Source organism: Heterodontus francisci, chromosome 27 (assembly GCF_036365525.1).
Source record: "Heterodontus francisci isolate sHetFra1 chromosome 27, sHetFra1.hap1, whole genome shotgun sequence".
Classification (NCBI taxonomy): Eukaryota; Metazoa; Chordata; class Chondrichthyes; order Heterodontiformes; family Heterodontidae; genus Heterodontus; species Heterodontus francisci.
The window spans coordinates 4186089-4201294 of record NC_090397.1 but is presented as its reverse complement, the minus strand read 5'-3'; the positions used below and the strand labels follow the sequence as shown (position 1 = coordinate 4201294).

Sequence of the window (15206 nt, the reverse complement as noted above, 5' to 3'; positions counted from 1 at the left end):
CAGGGGTCATAGTCTAACGATAGTGGGTAAACCTTTCAGGACTGAGATGAGGAGAAATGTCTTCACCCAGAGAGTGGTGAGCCTGTGGAACTCGCTACCACAGGAAGCAGTTGAGGCCAAAACATTGTATGTTTTCAAGAAGGAGTTAGATATAGCTCTTGGGTCTAAAGCAGGAACAGGTTACTGAGTTGGATGATCAGTCATGATTGTAATGAATGGCGGTGCAGGCTCAAAGGGCCGAATGGCCTACTCCTGCTACTATTTTCTATGTTTCCTCCTTCTCATTGGACCCCATGTTCCCCAACATTTCTGGGAAGTAATTTGCGTCCTTCGTGAAGACAGAACCAAAGTATGTATTTAATTGGTTTGCCATTTTTTTGTTCACCATTATAAATTCCCCGTTTCTGACTGTAAGGGACCCACATTATCTTCACTAATCTTTTCTCTTCACATATCTAGAGAAACTTTTACAGTCAGTTTTTATGTTCTCTGCAGGCTTACTGTCATACTCTATTTTCCCCTTCTTAATCAATCCCTTTGTCCTCCTTTGCCGAATTCTAAACTGCTCCCAATTCTCAGGCTTGCTGCTTGTTCTGGCCATTTTATATTTTTCCTCCTTAGATCTGATACTATCCCTAATTTCTTTTGTAAGCCACGGTTGTGCCACCCTTCCCATTTTAATTTTGCACCAGACAGGAATTGTTGTAATTCATCCATGCGCTCTTTAAATGCTAGCCATTGCCTATCCACTGTCAACCCTTTAAGTAACATTCCCCAATCTATCATTGCCAACTCGTGCCTCATACCTTCGCAATGGACAAAGGTACATAATACTGCCATCTAACTGATAAATCAAACAGTATTGTCTTTTTTTTTATTCTTGCATGGGATGTGGGTGTCACTGCTAAGGCCAGTATTTGTTGCCCATCCCTAATTGCCCTTGACAACTGAGTGGCTTGCTAGGCCATTTCTGAAGGCAGTTAAGAGTCATCCACATTGCTGTGGGTCTGGAATCACATGTAAGCCAGACCAAGTAAGGATGGCAGATTTCCTTCCCTAAAGGACAGTGAACCAGCTGGGTTTTTATGACAATTGATGATAGTTTCATGGCACCATTACTGAGATTAGATTTCAATTCCAGATTTTTATTTATTAATTGAATTTCAATTCCACCAGCTGCCATGGTGGGATTTGAACCCATGTCCCCAGGACATTAAAATAAAAGCAAAATACTGCAGATGCTGGAAATCTGAAATAAAAACAAGAAATGCTGGAACCACTCAGCAGGTCTGGCAGCATTTGTGGAAAGAGAAGCAGAGTTAACGTTTCGGGTCAGTGACCCTTCTTCGGAACTAGCAAATATTAGAAATGTCTAAGGTTATAAGCAAGTGATGTGGGGGTGGGGCAAGAGATAACAAAGGAGAAGGTCACATAGCTGACCAAAAGGTCATGGAGCAAAGGCAAACAATACGTTAATGGTGTGTTGAAAGACAAACCATTAGTACAAATAGGGTGTTAACGGACAGAAGGTTGAACAGCAGCATGTACAAACATGAAAAAAAAACAGTGGGTAAGCAAACTGAACAAACTCAGATGAAATGAAATAAACATGAAAAAAAAGTTGTAAAAACTGTAAAAAAAAGAAAAAACAACTAAAAATAAAAGTAAAATGGGGGGCTGTCATGCTCTGAAATTATTGAACTCAATGTTCAGTCCAACAGGCTGTAGTGTGCCTAATCGGTAAATGAGATGCTGTTCCTCGAGCTTGCGTTGATGTTCACTGGAACATTGCAGCAAGCCCAGGACAGAGATATGAGCATGAGAGCAGGGTCAACCGGAAGCTCAGGGTCCTGCTTGCGGACTGAGTGGAGGTGTTCCGCAAAGCGGTCACCCAGTCTGCGTTTTGTCTCCCCAATGTAGAGGAGACCACATGGCAAGCAGCGAATATAGTATACTACACTGAAAGTAGCACAAGTAAATCGCTGCTTCACCTGAAAGGGGGCCTGGGATAGTGAGGAGAGAGGAGGTAAATGGGCAGGTATTACACCTCCTGCGATTGCAAGGGAAGGTGCCATGGGACGGGGACGAGGTGGTGGGGGTAATGGTCCATGAGCATGACGGGCCCCCCATTTTACTTTTATTTTTAGTTATTTTTTCTTTTTGACATTTTTTACGACTTTTTTTTTCATGTTTATTTGATTTCATCTTAGTTTGTTCAGTTTGCTTACCCACCGTTTTTTTTCCATGTTTGTACGTGCTGCTGTTCAACCTTCAGTCCGTTAACACCCTATTTGTACTAATGCTTTGTCTTTCAACACACCATTAACATATTGTTTGCCTTTGCTCCATGACCTTTTGGTCAGCTATGTGGCCTTGTTCAATCTCCACCTTCTCCTTTGTTATCTCTTGCCCCACCCCCGCCTCACTTGCTGATAACCTTTGACATTTCTAATATTTGCTAGTTCCGAAGAAGGGTCACTGACCCAAAACGTTAACTCTGCTTCTCTTTCCACAGATGCTGCCAGACCTGCTGAGTGGTTCCAGCATTTCTTGTTTTTATCCCCAGGACATTAGCCTCGGCCTCTGGGTTACTCATTCAGTGTCATCACCACCATGCCACCATCTCCCCAGATCAGAGCCAGCCCTTCCATCTGGAGGTAGGGGCACCTGACCAAATCCTAGTAGCAGTGTTGTGCCAAGATGTGATGGGAAAACTTCTACCCAATGCATATATGTTCCACATTTTGGCATAAGAGATGACGACTGCTCCAGGTGAAAGATGTATGATGGCCACCTTTTGGGTGGCCAAGCATTTTACCTAGATGGCTGGACTCTTAAGTGCTCACTCTCCACTCCCCTCATAACTCATTGAGCTTACTGATGAAACAGTGTTCTCTGTCCACCTAAGTCATTGGACATTTTTGCTACTGGAAACACATTTAGATATTACCCCAAAACAGACCAAGATCGTGGGGCCCACATGTTTATGTCAATGGATCATCATTGCTTTGAGGCAAAACCTGTTGCAGGATTGGCAGTAATTCTCCCAGACTGCATTATCCAGCACAAACATGTGCTGCATGCAGAGCACTGTACTGAGGCAGCGACCCTCACGACTGCTGTTACTGAGACTAGGAACCAGCCAGCAAACATATGGCCTGACAGTACCTTGACTGTTAGCATACTACCCCTAACGTACTGTAACAATGATTATATAATATCCAGCAGTAAAATGTTAATGCATGCCACATTGTTCAGAAGGTTATGGGAAGCACTGAAGGATGGGAAACATTGGGAAAATAAAGGCACATACCAAGGCAACAAATCCACATTCAGTGGCTAACTCTCAGGCTGACAGCCACAAAGATAGCCATTCACGCCGACTATCCCTACAGTCTCACCAATATCTGTCCAGGCCATTTCTAAACATCTGCCTCTTTTGATATATTTACCATTCAAATGAGCTGACTACCATACCAGCAGACCACTGAAAGGCACCAAACTGGAAAACCGTTCCCCCAGTCAACTGCCCGGGCCCATAGCACTAAGTATATTGAGCAAGGAGAATCTGGCCACCTGAATAACTGCCCCCTTATGTATCAGCCTAAGTCTGATGCTTTTCCCATTGTCTGTGTACCACCTACCATGTAAGAGGAATTGTTGAGTTGTTTCCTGGCTGTACTGTCCGAGGACATTAACAGCTGTGGTTTCAGTCAAGTAAAAATCAAATGGTGGCACAGGGGCCCAACTGCAGAGAGGATTTCTGAAACAGAGTAAGACGCTGTCTGATGCACCTTTCTCAAAATTCTACATTCTACACTAAAAGGGCTTTTCTTAGAAGTGCACCATTGCTTGAGGGTCTGTGGACCCATTTACAGATTGATTTTATCGGACCCCTATACAAGGCACCAGCCAGTTACTAACACTGCCTGATGGTAGTGGACAAATTTAGATTGAGTTTTGTGAGGAGGTGACCAAGAGGATTGACGAGGGCAGGGCGATGGATGTTGTCTACATGGACTTTAGCAATGCCTTTGACAAGGTCCCACATGGTAGCCTGGTCCAGAAGGTTCGAACACATGGGATCCAGGGTGAGCTAGCCAATTGGATACAAAATTGGCTTGGTGATAGGAGACAGAGGGTGGTAGTGGACGGTTCTTTTTCAGATTGGAGGCCAGTGACCAGTGGTGTGTCGCAGGGATCGGTGCTGGGCTCTCTGTTGTTTGTCATATATATTAATGACTTGGATGTGAATGTAAGGGGCATGATTAGTAAGTTTGCAGATGACACCAAAATTGGTGGTATAGTGGACAGTGAAGAAGATTGTCTAAGGTTACAACCGAATATAGATCAACTGGGAAAGTGGGCAAGGGATTAGCAAATAGAATTTAACGCAAACAAGTGCGAAGTGATGCATTTTGGGAAGTTAAACCAGGGCAGGACATATACAGTGAATGGCTGGGCCCTAGGGAGTGTTGTTGAGCACAGAGACCTTGAGGTGCAAGTATATAGTTCCCTAGAAGTGGCAACACAGGTAGACAGGGTGGTGAAGGTGTATGGCATGCTTGCCTTCATTGGCCGAGGCATTGAGTACAAGAGTTGGGACGTCATGTTACAGTTGTACATAACGTTGGTTAGGCCGCATTTGGAATACTACGTGCAGTTTTGATCGCCACACTACAGGAAAGATGTGATTAAGCTAGAGAGGGTGCAGAAAAGATTCACAAGGATGTTGCCTGGTTTGGAGGGCTTGAGTTATAAAGAGAGATTGGATAGGCTGGGTCTGTTTTCCCTGGAGCGAAGGAGGCTGAGAGGGGACATGATAGAGGTATATAAAATTATGAGAGGCATAGATAGGGTAGCTAGCCAGAGTCGGTTTCCCATGGCAGAGGTGACTAAAACTAGAGGGCACAGATTTAAGGTGAGAGGGAGGAGGTTTAAAGGGGATCAAAGGGGTAAATTTTTCACACAAAGAATAGTGGGTATCTGGAATGAGCTGCCTGAGGAGGTGGTGGAGGCAGGAACAGTAGCAACATTTAAGAGGCATCTGGACAGGTACTTGAATGAGCAAGGCATAGAGTGATATGGAATTAATGCAGGCAGGTGGGATTAGTATAGCTAGGCATTATGGTCTGCATGGACTTGGTGGGCAGAAGGGCCTGTTTCTATGCTGTACGACTCTATGACTCTATGATTGTATATATTTAAAGTTGAGCCGAATTCCCTACACTGTCTCTTCAGAAGGGAAAAGAAAAGGCTGAATTCCAATCTAAACTTTCAAATCATTTTCTTTCTTGTATACTTAATGAACTGTGAGAGTAGGTTAATGAACCAGTCTTTCTGTAAAGGTTTGAATCCGTTTGACTCGGCGCACTCGAAGAACTCTTTTCTGTTTGCCTTTTTTTATACCCCTCATGGCAAGGGTTTGTTAATGTTCCTAACTTCCAGCCTGAAAGCATAGAATAGGCTATATATCCATAACTGAATTAATGGAAAATACAGACTTGCATTTATACAGCACCTTTCATCATCTCAGGACTTTTCAAAGTGCTTTACAGCCTTTTGAAGTGCAGTCATTGCAGTAATGTAGCAAATGCAACAGCTAATTTGCACACAGTAAGCTCTGACAAATAGAAATATGTTAACGACCAGATAATCTGTTTGTGATGTTGACTGAGGGTTCAATATTGACCAGGATACCAGGGATAACTCCTGTGGGTCTTCTTCAAAATAGCACCACGGGATCGTTTACGTCCACTTGACAGCAGACGGTATCTCAGAAGTCTTATCCGAAAGATGGCACCTCTGACAATGCAGCACTCCGTCAGTACTGCAGCCTAGATTTTTGTGATCAAGGCCTGGAGTGGGACTTGAACCCACAACCTTCTGACACAGAGGCGAGAGCGGACAATCTCAGTCTGTGTAAACTTCAACCTACTAGGCTGTTCCTTAAGCCAGTCACAACAAAAATAACTGCTGCAAACTTTCTAAGATATGCAAGAGGACGGGTGAGACAGTGCAAATGAATTGAGGTATCACGTCCTGAATTCAGGTTAGACGAATCAAGACAGAATGGCTTCATTTTTGTCACTGATAAGGTATTCTATAAATGCAAGTTGTTTTTCCTCAACCATTCAGGTTCTTGGGTTTGTCCTTATCAGAGAGTCAGATGCATCATTGCAAGATGTTAAGTACATGATTAAACATCTTTCATTTGCTGAAATTAAACAGCAATTGGAAAATTAAAGATCTTCCTGCCCTAGTATCAAGACAATCTGGTGGAGAATGTGGAAAGAGCAACAGAGGTGCTCATCACTGGAAAATCAGTTCTACAGTCAGTCATTTATGGCACAGGAGGAAGCCATTCAGCCCATCGAGTCCATGCTGACTCTCCATGGATCTATGCTGTCAGTCCCACTCCTCGGCTCTATCCCCGTAGCTCTGCAAGTCTATTTCTCTCAGGTGGCCATCCAACTTCCTTTTGAAGTCACTGATCATCTCCACTTCCACCACCCATGTGGGCAGAATGTTCCAGGTCATTACCAACCGCTGCGTAAAAAAGTGCTTCTTCATATTCCTCCTGCATATTCTGCCCAAAACCTTTAATCCATGTCTCCTAATCCTTGTACCATTTGTTAACTGGAACAGTTTTTCCTTGTCCAGCTTATCTAAGTGTCATAATCTTGTACACTTCTATTAAATCTCCCCTCAATTTCCTTCGTTCCAAGAACAAATACAGCTTTTCCAACCTAACCTTGTAACTAAATCTCCTCTGCACCCTCTCAAGAACCTTCACATCCTTCCTGAAGTGTGGTGACCAGAACTGGATGCAATACTCCAGCTGGGGCCTAACCAGAGATTTATGAAAGCTCAGCATAACTTCCCTGATTTTGTACTCATTTATGAAGCCCAAGATCCCATATGCTTTTCTAACCACTCTCTCAATATGTCCTGCTACCTTCAAAGATCACTGCACATGCACCCCTAGGTCCCTCTGTTCCTGCACACTCTTTAGAACTGTGCCATTAAGTATATATTGCCTCTCCCTATTCCTTCTGCCAAAATGCATCACCTCACATTTCAGTATTAAATTCCATCTGCCACCTCTCTGCCCATTCTGCTAGCCTATCTATGTCCTGTTGCAGGCAGTTCATATCATCCTCACTGTTTGCAGCACCTCCAAGTTTGGTGTCGTCAGCAAATTTTGAGATTCTACTCTGTATGCCAAGATCCAAGTCATTTATATAGATCAAAAAAAGCAGTGGTCCCAGCACTAACCCTTGGGAAACACCACTGTCTACCATCCTTCAGTCTGAAAAGCAACCATTTAGTATGACTCATTTTTTGTCTACAAGTCAATTTTTTAAATCCAATTGGACACTGACCCTCCTATTCCATGAGTTTCAATTTTGTTAACCAGACTTTTATGTGGCAATTTTACTATCCAGAAAATTAAAATCAACTTTGTTAATACTGCTAATAACTGAATTTTGCTAATAACTGAAAAAGAAAACCAAATCTGAACTCAATTTTCATGACATTCACTAACAGTTAAATGAACCGAGTTATCAAGCGACTCATATTCCAAACAACTTACCTTTAAAAGTTCCACAAATCTGCACAATGCTTTCACGGATGTTTTTGTCATGGGTTTCTGCATTGACATGTACAGGTTCATTGTGGTTCGGATAATATTACTAAGACTGTTTGCATATAGGATACCCTAAAGACATAAAACTGTTCAATTAGAGTTGGTCTTCTACAAAACATACCACAGTGCATTCATTTTTATTCGATTACAAACTAGGTCAATTCAAATTCACAAGCATAATGGCCCCAAAATCTGCTGCAGTGGGGCATCTTGCGATGCTCCAGGTTTGTTCGACATTTTCCTGCAACCTTCAACGGGAAATATTTTGCTCTGCAAGTTGCTTGAAGTGCAAACTGGTAACAGTATCAGAACATTTGGGGCAATGGTCAATGACATGACCAACTGGACATTTCCTTAATCAATGAGGTTTAAGGTTTGAGGAATAAACAGAGTAAGGACTGAGAGTGGGTGAATTCAATGTCAAATCAGGCACAGAAAGAGAAATAAAGAGGGGGAAAAGAAGTTTAGATTAAGGGAAGGAGGAAAAAGACAGAAGCAAAAATAAAATGTAAAATTTAACATTTTTAAAATCTCTAACAATAATTCAATACCTGAAGGAATGACACTCCACACTTAATGTGCACTTTCTGGGCCAGATAAGTTGATTGGCAATTAACAATTATATGTGCTATTAATTACTAAACTTTCTATGGCAAATTTAATGGACAATATGTGTGCAAATGCAGCAACTTCACAAAACTCACAGGGCAGTTGAGGATGAGAAGTTATTATTGTGATGCTAATGGTGGAACGGCACAAATCGTGCAGCAACTTGTGGCTACTGGCAATTCACGGGGTAGCTCTTTCCTGCCAAAAGTTGCTAGACAATTTTCACATTAATAATGGCGCACATCGTTCAGACACCATTATTTTTTCAGCAAATTTTGGTCATTGTGTTGATTTATGAAACCTACCATCAACTTTCTAATGTTGTACAAAACCTAGGTGCTGAACATTTATGAGAATGCACATAAGTTTTTAAATGTCAGATACTTTCTAAACCAATCTCATTCATTATATCTTCCTTTTATCTTGAGCAGTAAAGAAATGAGCAGATTTCAAAATAATACCTGCAAAAAAATATTGCATCTGCTGGACAGATCCTCAGCAAACTTCTCCATACTCTGTGCCTTGGACAAGATGGATTCCATTTTCATCATCCATGAACTTACAAACAAGTAATATGACTGCACATCTCTATAAAATAATATTTTTCTTCAATTAGAAATGTGTTAAGCTTAAACAGATCAAAGTAAAGGATGTAACCTCAAATCTGGGCATGGTTTCCTTGCTCGGACATTTTTCCACAGACCCTGATTATCCTTTTATAAACAATCCGAAGTGAACATTCTTCATTTAAGTATCTGCAAGATACTTGGCTGTGGACAGCATCACATTGGAACAGGAGGAGAACATCCAGCCCCGCAATAAGATCATGACTGATCTGTATCTTAACGCCATCTACCCGGATTGGTTCCATATCTCTTAAGATTCTGAACTAACAAAAATCTATCAATCGCAGTTTTGACATTTTTAATTTGACAGTTGCTTAGAGGAAGAGTTTTCCAGATTTCCACTACCCTATTTATTTATTTAGAGATACAGCACTGAAACAGGCCCTTCGGCCCACCAAGTCTGTGCCGACCAACAACCACTCATTTATACTAATCCTACATTAACCCCATATTCTCTACCACAACCCCATATTCTCTACCACATCCCCACCATTCTCCTACCACCTACCTACACTAGGGGCAATTTACAATGACCAATTTACCTATCAACCTGCAAGTCTTTGGCTGTGGGAGGAAACCAGAGCACCCAGCGGAAACCCATGCAGACACAGGGAGAACTTGCAAACTCCGCACAGGCAGTACCCAGAACTGAACCCAGGTCGCTGGAGCTGTGAGGCTGCAGTGCTAACCACTGCACCGCCCTATGTGTAAAGAAATGCTTTTTGACACCACCCCTGAACAGCTAGCTGTGTACCCTTGTTCCAGACTCCCCAATCAGAGGAAACAGTTTCTTTCTATCTGCCCTATCAACTCCTGAGATCATCTAAAATTTCAATTTGATCATCCCCCAATCCTCTAAACCTGAGGGAATATAAGTCTCATCTGTGTAACCTGTCCTCACAATTCAATAATTTTAGCCCCGGGATCTTTCTGATGAATCGGGACAGCAACCCCTCCAAAGCCAATTTATTCTTAGTGAGGTGTGGTATTCACATCTGAATACAGTACTCCAGGTGTGGTCTAACCAGAGCTTTGTATAACTAACATAACTTCCATTCTCTTGCATTCCAGCCTCCTTAAGCTTAAGGCCAACATTCCTTTAGCCTTTTTAATTTTCTTTGTACCTGTCCACTAGTTTTAAGTGATTTGCTGACTTGGACCCCTAAATCCCTCTGCTTATCCACAGTTCCTACTTTCTCACCATTAAGAAAATACTCTGATCTATCTTTCATAAATCCAAAACAGTGACCTCACACTTTCCCCAAATGAACGCCATCTGCCAGTTTTTCCCCACTCGCTAATCTATCAATATCCCTTTTACAACCTTCTGTTCCCATCTACACTATTTACTGTACCATCAGCAAATTTGGAAATATAGTTCTCTATTGCTTCATCTAAATCATCTATAAATATAGTGAAAAGCTGACGCCCCAGTACAGATCCCTCCTTTATTCACATCTTGTAAATTTGTCTCCCACCTCCTTACCAATTCCCTATCCAAGCCAATAGGTTGCCTCCAATACAATGCATTCTCATTTTTGTTAACCGTCTCTTATGTGGAACTTTGCTGAATTCCTTCTGGAAGTCCATATAAATAACATCCATGGCACTCATCTATCATGCTCGTGACCTCCTCAAAAAATTCAACTAGGTTAATTAGACATGGCTTACCCTTTACAAATCCATGCTGGCTCTGTGATAGTTCATATCCGTCCAAATGCTCAGTCACTCTGTCCCTAATAACAGATTCTAGTAACTTTCCCACCAGCTGTTAAAATAACAGGCCTATAATTTCCAAGTTTATCTCTCCTACACTTCTTAAATAATGGAACACTGACAGTTTCCCAACCCATGGAGACAATTCCTGAATCAAATGTATTTTGTAAGATCATGACTAACACATCAACAATTTTCTCACCTACTACTTTTAATACTCTGGGATGGTAACCAACAGGTCCTGGCAAGTTATCTATCTTCAATCTCATTATTTTCATCATTGCCATTATTTTACTTGTAATGAATCTAGTTAGTTCCTCCCTTGATGTATTTTTTTTAGTTTGCCTTGGACCTCTGGTACTTTATCCTCATCGCTTACTGTGAAGACCCATACAGAATCGCTATTTAGTAATTCTGCCATTCATTGATTTCCAATTATAATATCTGTGTCAATAAGGGGCCCACATTACTCTTAGCCTCTCTCTCTGCCTCTCAATATATTTGCAAAACCTTTTGGGGCTGTCCATGATATCCTGCGCTAATTTTTTCTTGTATTCTCTATTTGCAGCTTTTACCACTTTCATTGTATGTTTTCCCTGTTCTTTATATCTTTCAGTCCATAGGATCTCTACTGTCCTTTGCCTTCGTACAAGTCCTCTCTTTTAGTTTCATACTACCTCTCACTTCCTTTGTTGCCCAGTGTTGTTTCATTATACAATTACAGCTCTTAGCCTTTACAGGTCATGGATTGTACCAAGTGCTTTTTTGAGGTTCATTACTTATCACTAAATCACTGCTTTGCTTACCCTAACCAAATATCCACACACTTTCAACAGAAATCACTTGATCACAAGCAACAGCAAGAACATTGGCCACCTCTCCCAATCACCCAAAAAACAAACCCACAGACCCGAGGCACCCTAATCACCAGAGACGGAAGCCAACCTCCCACTTTCCTGGACTCTGTACTACATGGACTCATAGTTTTAACCAGCTGATTTAAACAACATGCCCTCAATAAGACCGCCCATTGTGAAACAGTCATGATCCCAGTCACGGCTGCAAGTCCAGTTCTACCACTAAATGAAGTTCCAGGCCCTCACAGCTCAGCATCGCAGCTCAAGACTGGGCACAGCCCAACACTGCAGGCAGCCTTGCAAGCTCCCTCTTTCCACTCTACCTTCCCCACCCCACATCCTCTCCCACCTTCCCCTCTAGCCTTCAGAGTGGCAACCCTTACTCGGACCTGGTCCTGCCCCTGCCCTGTAACCTCACTGTACCAGTGGACTGATCTCCATTCTGTGTGTGAAATCCCCCTGGAGATCAACTGGTGCATTTTAAAACTCCTCAGAAAAAACACAAAGGATTTTTGTCAGTCACCTGCTAGCAGCACCCTACTCACAACCCCAACTATCCCCCTCTCCCAGGCTAAAACTAAGTTCCTAAAAAAGGACTGGGTGATTGAAGAGTCATGTTTCCCACCAACGTAATGACACATATCGCTCATAGATACATTAGTAGAAACAAAGACAGGAAACACCACTACACCTCCTCCTCCTGGAATGCCTCTCCAGAAATGGCTGAGATTCAGCAAGTGCAAAGAACAAAGAACAGTACAGCAGAGGAACAAGCCATTCGGCCCTCCAAGCCTGCGCCAATCTTGATGCCTGTCTAAACTAAAACCTTCGGCATTTTCGGGGCCCATATCCCTCTATTCCCATCCTATTCATGTATTTGTCAAGATGCCTCTTAAACATCGCTATCGTACCTGCTTCCACCACCTCCCCCGGCAGCAAGTTCCAGGCACTCACCACCCTCTGTGTAAAAAAACTTGCCTCGCACATTCCCTCCAAACTTTGCCCCTCGCACCTTAAACCTATGTCCCCTAGTAACTGACTCTTCCAACCTGGGAAAAAGCTTCTCAATATCCACTCTGTCCATGCCACTCATAACTTTGTAAACCTCTATCATGTCGCCCCTCCACCTCCGTCATTCCAGTGAAAACAATCAGAGTTTATCCAACCTCTCCTCATAGCTAATACCCTCCAGACCAGGCAACATCCTGGTAAACCTCTTCTCTACCCTCTTCAAAGCCTCCACATCCTTCTGGTAGTGTGGCGACCAGAATTGTACGCAATATTCCAAGCGTGGCCAAACTAAGGCTCTGTACAGCTGCAGCATGACTTGCCAATTTTTACACTCTATGCCCCGACTGATGAAGGCAAGCATGCCGTATGCCTTCTTGACTACCTTATCCACCTGCGTTGCCACTTTCAGTGATCTGTGGACCTGTACGCCCAGATCTCTCTGCCTGTCAATACTCCTAAGGGTTCTGCCATTTACTGTATACTTCCCACCTGTATTAGACCTTCCAAAATGCATTACATCACAAAGGCTCTAAAGTTGCTGCTAGCTTGAGGGCAGCCAGAGCCAGAGGACCAACAAGGCTTAAAAATATCAGGACCCAAGGTCCAAGTAAAAAATATAAGCTGTGGAAAGTGTGACAAGTCAACCCTTGGCCCAAAAAATAAGCCTGTGAGGACAAAAGTTTTTCTAGATGACAAGATTGGTGATTTTTGTAGTTTGTTCTTAGAACTGGTGAATTTTCTCAGCACCTTTGCTTGTAAACTTTGTTTGATTGGCTATATAGTGGGTTGATGAGGAACTAACATGGTGCCAAAAAATCTTTAGTCAGAATACATTGGTGGCACAATTCAGAAGACAATAGCTCTGTGAACAGGTCACGCCTCAGTACATTTTTTCCCTTATAGGAAGTGGGTGGCTGGCTGGCTGCGGGGTGGGGGGACAAACGTTCCCAAGTTACAATCAGCCTTACATACCATAGAGGTATACTCCACTTGAGACCTCTCGTCATGGTCTTCTTAGCCAGAGGAAATAGTCTTTCCCTATTCACTCCATCAGAACCCTTTATAATTTTTTTTTTTAAAACCTCTTAAGTCACCTCTTGTTCATCTCAGCTCCAGTGGCCTTATCCTGGTGAATCTATGTAGTATGCTCTTATTAATGTGAAGTGGCTTAAACATACATTGTACAGTAACAATAATCTACAAACAAAGACCTACTTGGACAGAGTTTGGGTCTTCTGTTGTAGAAAGGTTTCTCTCTGGATTTTCATAGATTGTAGATTTTTTTTCTCTAAAACCTTTGCAGCTGGCGCCATTTTGTCTAGCAGGAACTGATCAGCAAACCAGATAATATTGGCAGTGAGTGTGATGGCAGGTACCTAAAATGAGCCAAACAAATCAATCAATACCCAGAAATTAACACAATTGGTTTGAAAAAGTTGAGCGAAAGGCAGACATCACTCACCTTCTTGCAAACATCTAGCAAGGATTTGTACAGTTTTTTATCTAATGTTCTGAAAATCTGGAAGTGCAGCACAAAGAGTGCGCAGACCCCGACATACTTATCTCGCTGGTCAATTTCTGAAGGCTCTCCTGGTATAAATATGAAGGGGAAAGAAAAACTTCTATGAATGATAGAACAGTTACAAGATTAAACCATGGATAACTTTCTGCTACACACAAGACCAAACGGATGTAAAATGTCATTCTTGACTGAAATTTTCTTCCAAACAATATTCTGGAAGTAGAACCATGGGCTTCACTCCAAGAATGAAAATTAAGCTCAACAATAAAACATAATCCAATTAATGCAATGTCATGCAGTGACCTTAACTATTGAGCTGCACATCTGAGTGACTGGAATAAACATTTAGGCTTGCTTTTTGTATTTTGATTATTTGCACAAATGAAATGTAAAAAAAAATTAAATTCAACCACTTCAGGTATCAAAAGCAGAAACAATAAAAGAGCAACATACATTTACATAGGGGTTTAACGTAGCAAATGCCCGAAGGTGCTTCACAGGGGCATTACCAGAGAAACACAGGACATTGAGCCGCAAGAGGAGATATCAGTATGGGAACTAAAGGGTTAAAATCTGCCATGTTTTATTTGTGGGATGAATTTATAAAAGTTATGGTCTGATAAAACTCACACGAGATGCTTTGTTTTAAATTAGAATGATTTCAAATGATGTTGCTGTTATACTCAGGAATAATTATACTTCGATATATATATCAATATATTAGATTGGAACTAAGTTATAGTCATAGGGAGGTACAGCACTGAAACAGGCCCTTCGGCCCACCGAGTCTGTGCCGACCATCAACCACCCATTTATACTAATCCTACATTAATCTCATATCCCCTACCACATCCCCACCTTCCCTCAATTCTCCTACCACCTACACTAAGGGCAATTTACAATTTCCAAATCAACCTGCAAGTCTTTGGCTGTGGGAGGAAACCGGAGCACCCAGCCGAAACCCACGCAGTCACAGGGACAACTTGCAAACTCCACACAGCCAGTACCCAGAACCGAACCCGGGTCGCTGGAGCTGTGAGGCTGCAGTGCTAACCACTGCGCCACTGTGCTGCCCAAGTTGTGGACTTTGCATTTAGAATCATGTTAAAAATAAAAAGTATATTGGTATACTGTAGTGGGGAGAAGGTGGAAGACAGGGTTTTTTTCACAACCTTACCAGAAGTAGCATTGCTGTGAGACCAGATGCCCATTCT

The 15206-nt window shown here is 42.2% G+C and overlaps 1 protein-coding gene across 1 annotated transcript in view; it reads right to left on the bottom strand.

The window, feature by feature from the left end:
• Positions 1-15206, bottom strand: part of washc4 (WASH complex subunit 4) — a 128757-nt gene that overhangs the window by 64129 nt on the left and 49422 nt on the right. The window contains exons 14-17 of the mRNA XM_068059384.1: positions 13933-14060; positions 13686-13846; positions 8722-8848; positions 7598-7723 (exon numbers count right to left, since the gene is read on the bottom strand). Of these exons, the coding sequence (XP_067915485.1) occupies positions 7598-7723; positions 8722-8848; positions 13686-13846; positions 13933-14060 (542 nt within the window). The remainder of the gene's footprint in view (positions 1-7597; positions 7724-8721; positions 8849-13685; positions 13847-13932; positions 14061-15206) is intronic.